The sequence below is a fragment of the Camelina sativa genome, chromosome 7 (assembly GCF_000633955.1).
Source record: "Camelina sativa cultivar DH55 chromosome 7, Cs, whole genome shotgun sequence".
Taxonomy (NCBI): domain Eukaryota; kingdom Viridiplantae; phylum Streptophyta; class Magnoliopsida; order Brassicales; family Brassicaceae; genus Camelina; species Camelina sativa.
In genome coordinates, this window is record NC_025691.1 from 7,348,717 (window position 1) to 7,364,839 (window position 16,123).

A 16,123-nucleotide genomic window follows, 5' to 3' on the forward strand; every position below is an offset into this window, starting at 1 on the left:
TTTTTTTTTTTTTTTTTTTTTTTTTTTGTCCTCTATTGATAAGATGTATTTAGGTACAAATTTGAGCTAAAAAAAAAAGAGAAAAGAAATAAGATAAAATTAGGATCGGATTTGCGCTACAACGTGGGAGAATATTTAAAAATACATAAACATTTTAACAAAATGAAACATGTTACATTTTTAGAACTATATTACAGTCAATTATAGTGAATGATATATTTTTTAATGAGTTTGGATGAAATAGTATATAGTATATTATTTATTTTAAATTATTTAAACATATAATATGTTTTTAAAAGTTTGATTTTTAAATGTGACATGAAATAATTCAACACGATGTGGAAAATATATATATCCTCTGTTGTTTTATAATTAAAGTCTCGTATTCTCTCCATCCATCTGTGAATATCTAATGGCTCATATTAAAATATAGAGAAATTTTTTTTTATAATGAAAATTTGTATGACAAAAAAGTTTTAGAGTATGAAAACATGTAATAAATAAATATATATGTTTATACAGTTTTTATAATAATACTGTCAACATTTTTATATACTCCAACAACAAAACCCCTTAATAATAACTCAAAGAAAAATAAAATAAAAAAGCGTTTTACAATGGTTGTTTTATTTTTGACGAAGTTTAACTTTTTGTGAGAAAACATATGTGTCTCTTGATCTCTTGATTAGTTAGAAACTTAGATAAAATAATAAATTCCACACAAAATCTAGATCTGATTTAACATTATTAAAAAAAATTAGTTAAATGGGTGATGTCTACATGAATCAAACGATGTCTAAATATAATCAAAGTAAAATATACTTACGGCTCAATATCATGTAACTTAGCCACCAAGTCCAGCAGCTGTGAGTAAAAAAAAAAGTCCAGCAGTTGTATCCCATTTCTCGTGATAAAGTGATTCCATGTAGTGAATTTCACCTGGAAAAAGAAAACATCAAAACGTATGTAAGATTTCTAGAAGAAATCATATATATAAAAACTAATTATCATATAGCAAAATTTTATAAACAAAAACAAAGAATCATTTTCTAAAAAAGGTGACTAATGAGTCTTTGTGACTTAAGTCATATGATTCATATATTTACAGGGACAGATGGAGTTAATGAAAAAAAATAGGCAAACTTTGAAACGACCTGACCCGTTTTTTTTAATTAATAAATAATATATCTAAATATAATATAATTATAACTAGTGGTTCCATATCCACTAGCCACTTATCCACAACCACATACAACAGAGGAAATATCAATATCAATAAATATCCAATAATAATATAACCAATAAATATCCATAACAACAATCCAATAATCAAACATCAGGAAACATGAAAGCGGCAACCTAACAATGTTCCTAAACACCCAACTCTAGCAACCTAGCAATGCCAGACAACATACAATCGAGTCCCTAGAACATCCTCCTCTTCATCGCCTTGATTCCACGATCACACTTTGCCTTTACCTGCACCACAAACACATATTGAGATGCATGAGTATTTGATAAACACTCAGTGAGACAATCCTCCCATCTACTGGGCTATACACACAAGCAACAGTGATTCCAATGTTCCAAACAAACAACAAACAAAACATACAAACCAGGAAATCAAACATCGTCTCGCTGGAAGGGAGGTGTCGACCGACACCANGTATTTGATAAACACTCAGTGAGACAATCCTCCCATCTACTGGGCTATACACACAAGCAACAGTGATTCCAATGTTCCAAACAAACAACAAACAAAACATACAAACCAGGAAATCAAACATCGTCTCGCTGGAAGGGAGGTGTCGGCCGACACCAGCCAAGTGTCGACCGACATTGGCCTTGGTGTCGACCGACACTACCCCACAGTGTCGATCGATGCCCAATTTGCTGGTATCGACCGACACCAAGTGGTGTCGATCGACACTCCCTCTGCAATCGCGATCCGCTCGAAGCCGAGAGTCGAATCTCGCTCCCAACCTCCTCCAAATCGCCCAATACTCATAACCCAAACCAAATACGTCCATAGGAACCTGTAGCAACCAATCCCAGCAAGAAAAACACACAAGACAACAACAAACCAGCAAGAACAAGGAAATCAAAGGCTTATATTAGCCATGGTCATGCACTCACCTCTCTGCAGGAAGATTCTGACCAAAAAAGAACGAAACCACACTCCCAGAAAACTTCCCACACGTTCCTAACCTTGAATCCTCACTCCCACAGCAAGATCTCACCCACAAAGCCTTGAAATCTCACAAAACTCACAAAAACTCAAGAACAAACTTTTCTCTCCTTTGTTTCTCTCAAAAAACAGCGTGAGACCAAAACAAAACACGACCTATGTCGTTTTCTCCCTTTAATATCTCGGTTCAATGGTTTTCCCTAAACCAAACTGGTCCAAATCGATAATTAAATCAAACTGGTCGAACCAGAGAATATTAGTATCGACCGACACCACCATGGTTTCGATCGACACCCATCCCAGAAAACCAATAATTGGTTCGCGGATATTACAGACTTAGTTTAAATTTTAAAAACAAATTCAATATCTTAATTGATTCTTATTTGGGAATTTAAATCAAATTTGTAGTTAGATCTTTTTGAAAAATCTCGAAAACTTGATAATACAGTATGTTAATTGTGATCTATTCGAAAATTTGATAATATGTTAAGTTTTAATAAATTTCATATCTATTTTTTTATATTATGGAAATCTATTTAATCAATATCTAAAGCTAATATGCTATTATAACTATTTTTCAAATTCAAATATGGAAGTCTGTTATGGAAATCTATTTAAATGGTAAAGACTCAAATTTGGTATGTTTTTTTTTGTGGATCAATTTAGGTGGAAAATTTTCAAAGAAATATGGAAATATCTTATATCTAACTAATATTGTTTTTAAAGGAATCTCGAAGATCCCACCAAAAAAAAAGGAATCTCGAAATTTTTTTTTTGATTAAATTGCTAGATTAAATAAGTTTACACAGAATTATGATTTTTTTTTTGCTTATATCTATAGTAATCCGAATTTATTTCTATAGTTTAGTTAAGGAAATACGTGAATATCCAACCAATATAATTAAAAAAAATAGTTCCAAAATTATTTATTGTTACTTTGCTAAATTAAATAAGTTTACATATATAAACTTCAATATTTTTTTGCTTCCATTTATAGTAATCGTAATTTATTAGGTTCAATTACGATATAATTTTTTAGATTTACCATTTCAAAATAAATTATGTAACTAACAATTTATAATTAGGTTCAGTTTTGTAAGTAGAAAATCTTGTTAAAGATTGATATCTTTGTAACTAAATGATATTCCATCCGTTTCAAAATATAAGATGTTTTAGAGAAGTTTTTTGTTTCATAATATAAGATGTTTTCAAGTTTCTATGCAACTTTTAGATTAGTTTAGTATTTTATATTATGCAGTATTGTTTCTGATTGGTTGAACTTGTTAAAAGTAGACTTCTTAATCTACATGTTTAGCTAAAACATCCTATATTTTGAAACGGAGGGAGTATTTCTATAATAATTAGTAATTATGCCGAAATTAAAGTCCTATTGACAACTGTTTATGTAAAACTAATTAGATATCATTATTAATAAATTAATTTTAAATCGAATTTTAAAACATGTAAGTGGTTATATCTAAACCCGTTTTCTTGCCCAATTAGTAGTATTCAAATCATTAATTTCGGATAATTGTTTTTAATGATCCGACCCAAATTCAATTTTGTACTTCTCTTTTACTAATATAGATACCTAATAAAAATGTTACTTATATCACAGAAGTTAGTTTTTTGTTTTTTTTCATTTAACAGTTACTTATTATGAATTTTTAATACTGTAACATGGGATAAGATATTAAGATGATTGTTTAAACTCGAATTTCTTTTTTTTTTTTTTAAATACCAAAAAAAAATGTTGACCATTTGACTAAAATATATTTATTTCTATTTATGTTATGTCTCCAGTTTTGCATATATTGTTCTTTTGGTATTTATTTTGTTGACCATTTGACTTTTATGTTTTTTTGGGGTAAGAAAATAAAACCCAAATCCGACCCGAAATTACCGCTCCGTTTTTAAGAGTCACGAGTCCATCATGGAGGTGTCTTCGTCTTCTCAGTTACAGCTTTCATCCTTGACTCAAACCTCTCGTGACCATTCCTAGATTACGCCTCTGCGTGTTTCCTCGTTTACACCACCCCCCCCCCCCCCCNCCCCCCCCCCCCCCCCTCTCAAACTCATATGGCGAAATCAAAGAAACACAAGTTAGCCCAAACCTTAATCGATTCAGTAAACGAAATCGCTTCGATTTCAGATCACCGTGCACCGATGAAGAAACACTGTAGCAACCTCTCCCGTCGATTGAAGCTTCTTCTTCCTATGCTCGAAGAGATCAGAGACAGCTGTGAAGAATCAACGATCCCTGACCAAGTGGTGACGGCTTTGTTATCTCTCAAGGAATCGCTTGTTCCTGCTATGGATTTGCTCGCTTTCGTTAGCCAAGTTAGCAAAATTTACCTGGTGTGTGAGTATTTCACTTTCAATTTCAAATACCTCTTTTGATTTCTGAGAATTAGATCTGAGTCTTTTGTGATAGTGAAGTGATGCAATAGATAGAGAGACGAGCACTTGTGTGTGTGTTGTTGGATTTGAAATTGGAATTGATTTTGTAATCTGTGTGTGTGTGTTGTGTTTGAATTTGATTCGTTTAGGTGTTGGAGAGAGATCAAGTGATGGTTAAGTTTCAGAAAGTGACGGCTCTATTGGAACAAGCTCTAAGTGGAATCCCTTATGAGAATCTTGAAATTTCAGATGAGCTTAAAGAACAGGTATTGAGATAGTCTCTCTCTGCTCTGATTTGATACTTGTTATATGTTCTTGTTTTCTTGAAACTTCAGCTTTCGGATTCATATCTTGTTGTGTGCAGGTTGAGCTTGTTTTAATTCAGTTAAGAAGAGAAATAGGAAGAGGCGGTGATGCGTATGATGATGAGTTATATAGTGATGTTATGTCTCTTTATAATGATACAGCCAGTGTAACGGATTCTGATATGCTTAGGAGAGTAGCGGTGAAGCTTCAGTTGATGACTATAACTGACCTTACGCAAGAGTCTTTGGTTTTACTTGATATGGTCAGTTCGAGTGGTGGAGATCCAGGTGATAGCTTTGAGAAAATGTCGATGGTTCTGAAGAGAATTAAGGACTTTGTGCAAACTGATAATCCTAACTTGGATGATGCTCCCATGACACTGAAATCACCGCTTCAGAAGGCACATGATGGTGATCTAAATTTGCCGATACCGCCTGAAGATTTCCGTTGTCCGATTTCTCTAGAATTGATGATTGATCCAGTTATTGTTTCTTCAGGGCAGGTATAATATTGTACTTGCATTGTTCCCTTTACGTGTCTTTTTAATTTGTTTCCGGTTTTATTGACTGGTCTCATTGGAATCCTGTGTAGACGTATGAACGTGAGTGCATTAAGAAGTGGCTTGAAGGAGGGCATTTGACGTGTCCAAAGACGCAAGAAACGCTGACAAGTGATACTGTCACACCAAACTATGCTCTAAGAAGCCTTATAGCTCAATGGTGTGAATCCAATGACATCGAACCTCCAAAGCGTCCCAACAGTTCTCAACCGAGTAGTAAAGCCTCATCTTCCTCCTCAACCTCTGATGATGAACATAACAAGATTGAAGAACTCCTAACTAAGCTCACATCGCAACACCCTGAAGACCAAAGATCCGCTGCAGGAGAAATCCGTCTTCTAGCAAAACAGAACAACCATAACCGAGTCGCCATTGCTGCATCAGGCGCCATCCCTCTTCTGGTGAATCTCCTCACGGTATCCAGTGACTCCCGGATTCAAGAACACGCTGTGACATCGATTCTTAACCTCTCGATATGCCAAGAGAACAAAGAGAGAATTGTTTATTCATGTGGAGCGATTCCAGGTATTGTTCATGTGCTCCAGAAAGGAAGCATGGAAGCTAGAGAAAACGCAGCAGCCACACTTTTCAGCCTTTCTGTTATAGACGAGAACAAAGTGGCAATAGGTACCGCAGGAGCGATCCCGCCTCTTGTGACCTTACTGAGCGAAGGATCACAGAGAGGCAAAAAAGATGCGGCAACTGCTCTGTTCAATCTCTGCATATATCAAGGGAACAAAGGAAAAGCTGTGAGAGCCGGTTTAGTTCCCGTGATAATGCGTTTACTAACAGAGACGGCAAGCGGAATGGTTGATGAAGCACTTGCTATATTAGCCATAATATCGAGTCACCCGGATGGGAAAATGGTAGCTGGAGCCGCTGATGCGGTTCATGTTATGGTAGATTTTATAAGAAGCGGGTCGCCGCGGAACAAAGAGAACGCAGCTGCGGTATTAGTGCACTTGTGTTCATGGGATCAGCAGCATTTGATTGAAGCTCAGAAATTAGGGATTATGAGTCTTTTAATAGAAATGGCTGAGAATGGTACTGACAGAGAAAAACGCAAAGCGGCACAGTTACTTAACCGCTTTAGCCGTTTTAACGACCAGCAGAAACAGTCTGGTTTAGGTGTCGAAGATCAAATCTCTCTAATCTGAGTTTAGCGTTTTAAGGTTTGTTTCTACATACACAGGTAGCGCACATTTTGTTTTGTTTTCTTAACTAAACTCACACAAAAAGAACCAAGATTTTGAAACCTGTAAATTACCTTCTTTTTTTCAGTCTCAAGTTCGCATTTGCTCGGATCTTACAATAAAAGTTAAAATTGGTGTTTGTTAATCGTAATCTTGTTTCATAATCTCTTTTTCGTCAATTCTTTTTTCTTCATCTGAGGAAGATGAGATTTGTTCAATAACCTTGTGCCATCTCTTTAACGGCTTCCACGGGGAAGCAGTGTTGGCTTCTCTGTATTTGTTACAAACTGGGTTCCCCACTTCCTTCAGCAGTATCTCAAAACCTTCCAACTGTTACAAAATCACTACAAAATTGTACAGTTGTTTAAGGAAATGAAGCAATTTGGTGCATCCTAGTTTATAAATGTCGTATCATTTTCTCAGGCCTGGATATGTCAATTTAATTTTTGGTTATCTTTATTTTGCCGTGATAAACAAGACAAATAATATTGACAAAAAAAAAAAAAACAAATAATAAATTGCTGCGGGTTTAGAAGGACGCCTTCATCTCTTGGGCTTGAGCAGCACGCACATCCTAGTCCTACACAGATCTGATCGCCTCAAGATGCAGAGATTCTTGTTCGGCCGCGTCCTGGAACAAACTCGTCATCAGATAATTAGCCGACGCTTTCTCACTCTTGTTCCATCTCTCTCTCACCCTGTTCCTGTTCCTCTTTCTGTTGCCACTTCCTCTCTTCCCGTCACTTTTGACAACATCAATCCCAAGAAGGTCGGTTGGTTCGAATTCATTACCTATTCGATATATTTGTCGGATTAAATTTACTGTTTGAAATGTGGGCTTTCTTTTTTTGTCTAATTCATTAGCCATTTAGTTGTTTGTTTTGTCCGATTCATTAGCTATTTGATTTGTCGGATTACTGTTTAAAAAACTCACAATCAATGATAGCTAAACGTGCAATGGTTAGTTTAAAAGTTACAGTACTCTCGGAAGACATTTTAAATGTTCATAAGCGTGACAATGAATGTGCGCAGAGAGTACTCTTGAAGATGTTTTTAACAACTTAGAAGCGTAACAAGTAACAAAGCCAATGAAAACACTTTATAACGTTTTCAAGAAATAGAAGTTGAAGTTTTGTGTGCCTGTGTTTTAACATTCACTTTTTTGGGTTAGGTTCTTGGAACATGGCACTCCAGGTTCACAATTCCGGCAACAGTGAATCGTGTCAGAGAGATCCACAAGAGTTCGGTCAGCGATAATAACCCGAAAAGTACAAAGAGTCCGGTCAGCGAGACCCCGAAAAAAACAAAGAGTTCGGTCAGCAATACCCCGAAAAAAACAAAGAGTTCGGTCAGCAATACCCCGAAAAGAGCAAAGACTTCGATCAACCATTTCCCGAAAAGATCAAAGTTTCAGAAACACCATCGAGGAAGATTTAGTAGAGGAATAGCTCCCTGTGAGAATCTTACTGGCAGCTATGCTCTTCAAACACTTGAACCCGGTTGGATCACATCTAGACAAATAGAATCTGGGCGACGAGCAATGATACATCATATACAACGCGGTCAAAAAGTTCTAGTACGTATATTTGCTGACAAATCAGTTACGGCAAGACCAACTGAGACGCGTATGGGTCGTGGGAAAGGAGCCCCAGCGTTTTGGGTAGCTGTGGTTAAACCAGGTAAAGTTATTTACGAAATGGGTGGTGTATCCGAGTTAATAGCCAGGAAAGCTATTAAAATAGCAGCATCGAAGTTGCCTCTAAAAACCCACTTCATTACTTCTAAATAAGTCTATAGGAGGAGGAGCTATAGTAATTTGGAGCTATGCTCATATTGGTTGCTGTAATCAAGGTTCACTTTTACATTCACATTCTGCTGAAATTTTAATCTCAAAACACACATCTACAAATAAATGTTTGTAATCTTTTTTGTTTTCACTATTTCGTCTCCATAGATGGTTATTTCTTCAGTAAGTTGTACCATTTCTTTATTGGGTTCCGGTTAAGCATCGTAGGCTTCTCCGTTTCATCGGTACTTGTTGTTGTTACACACTGTGTTTCTAGCTCCTCAAGCAGCATCTCAAAACCTTCCAACTGTTTCAAAATCATTACAAAAGTTACAAGTTCTTGAGATACTATGATGCAAAAAAAAGTTACAAGTTCTTGAGATACTTTGATGCAAAATTGGAGCGGACACAAAAAACTTTACCGTGATGTATCCAAATTCATCTGGATCAAACTCTTCCATAATCTGTGCTGCATAGTCATCAGCTTTGTTCTCAGTGGTGGACATGTTGTTAGCAGACGCAATAAGACTAATAAACTGTCAAGACAAAAAGTTTTAAGATTGATCAAAAGTCAAAACCATTCATAAGATATTTACTCTGTACGTAAAACCGTCTTCTTACTTGTCTAACTTCGTCTTGTGTTACTCTACCATCTCCATCTTTATCCGCACTGCAAATCATTAGATATGTTGTTTCAACTTTACATTCATTTCCAAGAAAATACAAAAATCGAAATAACCGAAAAGCTTACATGTCAAGAATCATCATAAGCCTGGATTTGAAGTTTTGATCGTTTATTTGACCCCAGAATTCATATAGTTCACATTTGTCAATCACATCTTCTCTTATACATCTTCGTCTAGCCAATGCTTCAAACAATTCCAAGGCAAATTCCTTAGAGTTTATTCCTGAATTGTTAGATTTGAAAATGTTCATTTTGACACAAAACAATTAAAAACGTCACAAGTACAAAATAACCATCAATAAATGAAATCATTGTGGTGATTTTCTAACTCAAAACCAATTGACAATGAACAAAATAACATGTGTATATATATTCTCACGGTAGTATCATCAATAAACTTACCTATGCATTCACCAAATTTCGAACGGGTCAGCAGGCCACCGGTATCCGCCGTCATCTTATCGAACCGCCTCTCCACGGTGGTCCAATCACCTTCAGTCGCCCCGATGAACATTTTTAGCCCTTTCAAAGACTCGGCAGCCGTTGACTTTGACATGCATCCTGTTGGATTCCTCATTGTGGATAACGATTTTAAACGTTTTAACTCATCAGAAACAGAGGTGATCCGCGTCCGTCATTCCTCCACAATGTCTTCATGAAGGTTTACCCCGGCCGTGATCATGTGCTCCTCTGCGTCTTCGGAGTTATTTATGGATGGAGTTTGGTAGTTCGGTGAGGATGTTCCGCTCATATGACCGCTATAGGGTATTGTATCGCTGATGCTCCCCCACTCGTTCTCGTCGGGGTCATAGTCCGTTACGTCAAAGCTCACTGGTCTCTCCATGGAAGAACACAACCTGACAAATTTTAGTTTTCTTTTGACGAAAAATTTAAAACATCTATCAACTTTATTTCTTATATTACAAGCTATGATTAAGTTTTTGAGACAAGAGAATATGTCTTAGGAACACAATATTCAATTATATTTCTTTAATTTTAGTAGTCAATATCTATTTTAAAAAAAAATTATTCAGATTTGAAGCAGTTGCGTGTAAGAGAGATCGAAGTCTAACATTGAAAATACACAAATATGAGACGTCATAATAGCAAAAAAAAAAAATTGCCAACAAAATTATTTAACAAAAAATAGTCTATATCTATTTATCTTGTTTGGTAATTAGGTATTTCATTTGACTTGTTTCTCTTTCGTTGAATAATTTAATTTCTTTCACTTTATACAAAATCAGTCAAAGTTATTTTCATAATCTATGCATTGTCGTAGAGTCCAAGTAAAAGTTTGAATACTTTTTTTTGCTAAATATAAAAGATTGAATACTTCACAAAGAGAAGGCTTTCCATAAATAAGGGTCATCATCAGAGTAACTAATCAAATGAAATTTAACAGATTCTAGACCAAGATTTAGTCATTTCATCTTTATATATAGAGAAAGCTTTCATGAAATGAAATATATACATATAGCTTTTGAAGCAAAATAAATTGATTTAAAAGAGAGATATGGAGAACAAGTGGAGTGTTTTGATGGTTTTGATTTTGGTGGTGATTGCTGCCTTTGGAGGAGAAGCAAGAAGAGATCCATGTGAAAGGCAATGTTACTTAGTCTGTTACAGCAGTGTTAGCGATCCGCACTGCTACAGAAACTGTGTGGATCATATATGCAGACATATTCCACCTATAACCTCTAATTCATATTCGAGGTAACTCTCTCTCTCTATATATATATATATATATATAATGTTATGCAATGTATCTAAGGCTTATGTATTATGGTTTGCACCAAAATAAAAAGGCTCTCTATATGTATTATGAATGTGTGTGTGTGGTGAAATTAACATGGTTTATGTGGTGCTGATGCATGATGAAGAGTGAAGACTAGCGAGATGGAAAAAATGCAAGCATAGAGAGTTTCTAGAGTTTTCTTTTCTATCTATATGTAAAAGACAATTTATAATCAGATCAATAAAAATAATTTCTCATATCATCCGTACAAAAAAAATAAGGTCTGGATGCCAAGTTGTCCTAATTTTTGTGTTATTTGTGATCCGTTTTGCTTCGTCCATATATATATATTTTTGATATGTATTCATTCAGAAAATGACTGGATATCCGCTAAAATTTAGATAGTCACCAAATATCTGGTTTATTATATATGATTTTTAAAATAATGTCAAAATATTTTAAAATATAGAAAAAGTCAAGATTAAACAAAGTAATTGCAATGTACATAGATGATTTTTTTTTTTTTACTTTTCCGAATTTTAAAACACGTTTAGTTAGTTTGATACATAGAGTTTATAATATAAATGATTAAAAATATATACAGTTATTTGTATATGTATCTACACATATGCTATATGGCGTTAATTAGGCTTTAATGTTGAAAGGCATTGTGAGTCTTTTGCTTAGGGAAATGCACAATGGTGATAACACACATAATGCTCAAATAGGAATTGTTTAGATTGATCACTTAATTTTATTCGGTCTTGTTAGGGATTATATATATGTTCAGAAAAGTTTAAAAATGTAGAATCCTTTTGAGTTGCATGTACATTTGAAACATATAATTGATGAACCCGATTTACACATATATAGGCATTTAAATTTTGAAGGCAACCAACTGATCATTATATATCATCATGTTTAAGCGTTTTTAGGAGTGGATTTGGCTATATGGTGGTTTCTTTCAGCCTATCACATGTTACTAATTACGAAGTAAAGAATAACAAATTAATTGTAAATTAAGCAATAATTGAGTTTTGAAGAGACATGTCAAGAAGATTTAGAGCTGGAAAAGGTCAAAACTCAAGCAAGTATCACAAGGATGTTGCGAGTGGGCAATAATAAAGACGTAACTCATCATTTGAACTCACTACGGCAAAACACAATATAACCTTGATATTGAGGTGGTTTGGAAATTAGAGTACTAATTCGACAGTAGCAACTATTGCTACCATGCATGTGACCAGTAAGAGTTTCTCCACTGGCGAGAAACGTTGATGATTGCTTAAAAAAAAATTTATTAAAAAAAAAAATCATTGTTTTTTTTCAATAAATTCATCAATAAACTAGTGACATTTATCACTTTTTATCTCAGGATCGTTTCTCCCGTTGCTTAACCGAGAAATGTATCCCTTCTTTTCATCTTCTCTCTTCATTTTATTGTTTTTTTAATAAAACATCTCATATAGGAACATCCGTTGGAGAATTTTCTGATATGCTATCAGACCATGTACTGATGTACATTACTAAGAAATAACAAATAGACAACTATTTTTGACAAAAGCTTTCGATATAATATACAATACTTATTTACAAAAATGAAGTGGTGACATTTTTGCAAATACTGAGTATATAGTGAGGTAATTTATATAATTAAACCTAAAAAGAATCCATGAATTTCCAGAATATATTTATGTGAAATAAATCCTAAATTTACGTTATTCACAGTTAAAAAGATAAGTAAGGGTTATTTTTCTAGTCTTTTTTAAAAAGGTATGTACGTACGGAATCTTAATACTGGAAAGTAAACATTATAACGTGGTACGTATAACATGCATATCTTCATATGCACAGATCTTTATTAAGGACTGAAAAAGAAAAAGGAAAAGCTCCTAAAAATGTGAGAAATATAAAGCTTTTTGGTAATTTTTAAAACTTTACTATCTCTAGAGTGACACGGAATTGTATGATTAAATTCGTCAGTCTGTAACACTCTTTTACTTTATGCACTATCCTATAAGATTGGTCCCGTAAAATTATTCATTATATACACTTTGAAAAAAAGAAAGCAGTGAATGATAAAATCCTTTATAATTATGCTGATTGGCTCTTCTCACATACCTCTAGAACTTAGAAACCAAACCCATATATAGCCAGAAAGAAGGAAGAAAACACATATTCAGCAGAAAAATAAATATATAAGAACATATAAAAAAAGTTAATTAGTATTATTATATGAATATCCAAGTGAATAATACGAATTGAACAAAACACAAACCCGACAGACACTCACACAACTAACAAGTTCTCATAATCACACAATACGAATAATATATCTTTGTGCACCTGATTCTATATGCACCCAATGATCACTAAAACAAACCCATTCTAATATACCTTATAGTTTTTCCATATGCATTGGACCGTTAAACGAGGTCCATGGATGATCCGACGGCAAAGTAACACTCACATAAGGTGCTGGTGATGATCGTTTGAAGAAGAACCGGGGAGACCCTGCCCGGTCCAATATTGATTGGATTGATTCCCCGGAGATGTCAAACCCGAAGCCGGCCGGCTTATATTACCCAAATGGTTGTCTTCCATTTTCACCGGAGCAGTTTGAGAAACCCTAGTAGCTCCATTAGAAGATAATCCCATATTGCCCTCGTTAGGGAAATTATATAATCCCATGGTTCGATCGAACAAAGCAAAGTGGTTTGCTGATCCAAGAGAAGTCATTATGTTATTCCCGTTGTTGCTGTTGTTGTTGTTGTTACCGATGACCGGACCTGAAGTGTTGCCACCATGATAGAAACCTAAATCATTCAAGTAACCTGAGCTAGTGTTACCATTTCCACCATTATTTCCATTAATGGGGGATAAGTTTAAACCGATACCACCGAGTTGAGTGAGGTTTTGTAGAGTGGGCAAAAATGGGAATTGGCTATTTGTTTGGTGCTGCACATTACTAGTACTTGTAGGGCTTGTAACGTTGACCATAGACGTTGATGGCTTGCTCTGGGATGAGGAGGATGAAGACTTTGAATTTCCGGATTTACCCTTCTTATTCCTCCGGCAGCCACCACCGACAGGTACGTTCCTCAAGGCACCACCACGTGTCCAGTAGCGGCGGCAAGCCTTGCAGAAGTGACGTGGCTGCGTGAGGTTGTAGTTGTTGAAGTAACAGAACTTAGTATTGGCTGAGTCGCAACGAGGGCACTTTAAGGCTCCCTCCGGCGGCTGAGAGTTCTTAGCTAGCCTTGCTCTCTCAGCCGCCTGGCCATTGAGACCTCCCGGATCAACGCTGGTGGCGGCTGTGGTATCAACATGGTGGTGGTTAGGGTTAGGGTTTTGTGGGAAGTGGTGAGAGAGTACTTGGTGGTGGCCACTAACTAAACTTCCATTTTCTTGTAGCTGAAGATGATGAGGATGATTATTCGAATTCGTAGACTGCAAACATCAAAAAAAAAAAAAAATCAATCACATAGTACAAGAAAGAAGAACCATAAACTTCAAAATTAAATCAATCTTTGGTTTTCTATTAATTTTTTGTATATAATAACTGTCAAATAATTTTGATCTTTTTATCGTACAAGAAAATATAGTATGTATTTGGTCTATATATAGGTGAGATTATAAAGCAAGAAATACCATGATATGTTTTGGAAATTTGAAAAAAGAAGAGAGTAAAGATGAATGAAGATGAGAATAGGAATATATCTTTTAGAAAAATGAATCAAAATTATTAATATAAGAATCAAAACAATCAATGGAGAATTTAAGAGAGGTAAAAATCACACAAAAAGAAAGTAAAGAAAGAGAGGATTAGGTAATGGAAGATCAAAAGAACCTGTGGCCAATTAATTGGTGGATCTAAAAAGCTTGAGACGGATGAGAAAACCATTGTTCTTCTTCCCTTTTATCTCTTTGTTCTTCTTTCTTTAATAAAGTTTGATGGATCTTTAAAACTCAAAAGAACAAAAATGGTGGGAGAATCAAAATAAAAACGAAAGAAGGGAACCAAAGGCTAAAGAAGATGTGAGGGAGAGAGCACAAAACCAAAAGGGAAAGAGAGAAGAGTAGAGGTTTAGAGAGAAGATGATGGTAGAGAATGAGCACAAAGATAAAGTAAGAACATTATGCTTTTCTAAACATGGGTCATGTTCTCATGCTTTATTTCTTTTTATATATATTTCCCACTCTCATGCATTGTTTATTTGTGTATGCGTATATATATAGGTGTATATATATATTATTGATTTTGTTGTGATTCTCTTTTTAGGGTTTGAGTGGAGTGACATTTCTTCGCCTATAAGGTTCTCTCTGTCGAATTATATCTATAATGTGTGTATATATTTTATGTATATTTTCCATATGATTTACAAGGTCTAATAAATAAATTAAAGACGTTCTAGAGAGTAGATACAACCAAAAGACCTTGATTTGCTTTAAGCGATTTATTTATAATAAAATACTACAATCATATCATGTTTTATCTTTACCACGAAGTAAAATAAGGTAGGGAAATGTTCAGATAAACTGGTTTAGTGATAAGAAGGACTTGCGAAAAGTTGTACAATCAAACAATTCTTAATTACATTTCTTCACAATATGCAAAACATCTTTTTGGTCTATCCAGTCACTAGATATATCAGTCACTAGATCTATAGTCTAGTGCTTTATGTAGTTCAGAATTTTAAAATGTTGGGAGTCGATGCTGCATAAGTAGTATTGCTTTTTTTTTCAATAACACACTATATTTAAAATATTATTCGTACTTATCTTTTTGGTTGCACTTATATATTTGTATCAGTCAGAATTTAAATTTACAAAATTATACAATAATAACAATAATTCAGTTAGCAGAAAAAAACAATTTTTATAAGCCTTTATAACAAAATAAAATTAAAGAAAAGTCTTATTGTTGTTACTAGATTTTCAGGTTATTATTTAATATAACTCTATACTTTAGTGTAGCAAATTACATATTCGTGCCCCCAATAAACTCATATTTTTCTAGACCAACCCACGGCAGGGCTACACCATGTTAACTTAAACTATTAACGTTTGGTTAATGCTTCATAATTACTATTTTAAGTTGTTTTGCTATCGCAAATAGTGCACTTAATCAACTACGCTGTCTATGCATATAATTAAATGTGTGTGTAAATATAATTGTACGCTGATGGTTAAGTAAATATTAACTTTTCTTAATAGGGTTCATTATCATATAGATTCGTAATCATGAAAGCTTAATTAGGGTATCTT

The 16,123-nt window shown here is 34.5% G+C and overlaps 4 protein-coding genes across 6 annotated transcripts; 2 read left to right on the forward strand and 2 right to left on the reverse strand.

The window, feature by feature from the left end:
• On the forward strand, window positions 4,100-6,810 carry LOC104700639 (U-box domain-containing protein 12). Of its 2 annotated transcripts, none has more exons than XM_019227545.1 (4): window positions 4,100-4,546; window positions 4,738-4,854; window positions 4,953-5,396; window positions 5,486-6,810. In XM_019227545.1, exons 1-4 carry the CDS (start codon window positions 4,268-4,270, stop codon window positions 6,608-6,610), a joined length of 1,965 nt encoding a protein of 654 aa, XP_019083090.1. In that variant the 5' UTR covers window positions 4,100-4,267; the 3' UTR covers window positions 6,611-6,810. The 2 variants fall into 2 exon arrangements, with proteins under 2 accessions (XP_019083090.1, XP_019083091.1); XM_019227546.1 differs by having other exon boundaries at window positions 4,260-4,550.
• Window positions 7,197-8,583, forward strand: LOC109125548 (50S ribosomal protein L16, chloroplastic-like). The gene is made up of 2 exons (XM_019227330.1): window positions 7,197-7,415; window positions 7,818-8,583. Exons 1-2 carry the CDS (start codon window positions 7,251-7,253, stop codon window positions 8,433-8,435), a joined length of 783 nt encoding a protein of 260 aa, XP_019082875.1. The 5' UTR covers window positions 7,197-7,250; the 3' UTR covers window positions 8,436-8,583.
• LOC104700640 (respiratory burst oxidase homolog protein C-like) lies at window positions 8,605-10,028 on the reverse strand. Its single transcript, XM_010416177.2, has 5 exons — window positions 9,520-10,028; window positions 9,184-9,340; window positions 9,054-9,102; window positions 8,855-8,968; window positions 8,605-8,739 (listed from the first exon to the last, which is right to left on the reverse strand). Exons 1-5 carry the CDS (start codon window positions 9,692-9,694, stop codon window positions 8,605-8,607), a joined length of 630 nt encoding a protein of 209 aa, XP_010414479.1. The 5' UTR covers window positions 9,695-10,028.
• Window positions 13,063-14,991, reverse strand: LOC104700641 (dof zinc finger protein DOF2.2). Of its 2 annotated transcripts, none has more exons than XM_010416178.2 (2): window positions 14,706-14,991; window positions 13,063-14,305 (listed from the first exon to the last, which is right to left on the reverse strand). In XM_010416178.2, the coding sequence occupies exons 1-2, from the start codon at window positions 14,757-14,759 to the stop codon at window positions 13,322-13,324; spliced, it is 1,038 nt and encodes a 345-aa protein (XP_010414480.1). In that variant the 5' UTR covers window positions 14,760-14,991; the 3' UTR covers window positions 13,063-13,321. The 2 variants fall into 2 exon arrangements, with proteins under 2 accessions (XP_010414480.1, XP_010414481.1); XM_010416179.2 differs by lacking the exon at window positions 14,706-14,991 and adding an exon at window positions 14,507-14,668.

Excerpts from the sequence above, each read along its gene's own strand:
- LOC109125548 (XM_019227330.1), top strand. The coding sequence starts at position 7,251 with ATGCAGAGATTCTTGTTCGGCCGCGTCCTGGAACAAACTCGTCATCAG. Across the intron at positions 7,416-7,817 it reads ACAACATCAATCCCAAGAAG|GTTCTTGGAACATGGCACTC; the intron begins GTCGGTTGGTTC and ends TTTTTGGGTTAG.
- LOC104700640 (XM_010416177.2), bottom strand. The coding sequence starts at position 9,694 with ATGAGGAATCCAACAGGATGCATGTCAAAGTCAACGGCTGCCGAGTCT. Across the intron at positions 9,341-9,519 it reads GAAATTTGGTGAATGCATAG|GAATAAACTCTAAGGAATTT; the intron begins GTAAGTTTATTG and ends CTAACAATTCAG. Across the intron at positions 9,103-9,183 it reads CTTATGATGATTCTTGACAT|TGCGGATAAAGATGGAGATG; the intron begins GTAAGCTTTTCG and ends AATGATTTGCAG.
- LOC104700641 (XM_010416178.2), bottom strand. The coding sequence starts at position 14,759 with ATGGTTTTCTCATCCGTCTCAAGCTTTTTAGATCCACCAATTAATTGG. Across the intron at positions 14,306-14,705 it reads CACCAATTAATTGGCCACAG|TCTACGAATTCGAATAATCA; the intron begins GTTCTTTTGATC and ends TGATGTTTGCAG.
- LOC104700639 (XM_019227545.1), top strand. The coding sequence starts at position 4,268 with ATGGCGAAATCAAAGAAACACAAGTTAGCCCAAACCTTAATCGATTCA. Across the intron at positions 4,547-4,737 it reads AAGTTAGCAAAATTTACCTG|GTGTTGGAGAGAGATCAAGT; the intron begins GTGTGTGAGTAT and ends TGATTCGTTTAG. Across the intron at positions 4,855-4,952 it reads CAGATGAGCTTAAAGAACAG|GTTGAGCTTGTTTTAATTCA; the intron begins GTATTGAGATAG and ends TGTTGTGTGCAG.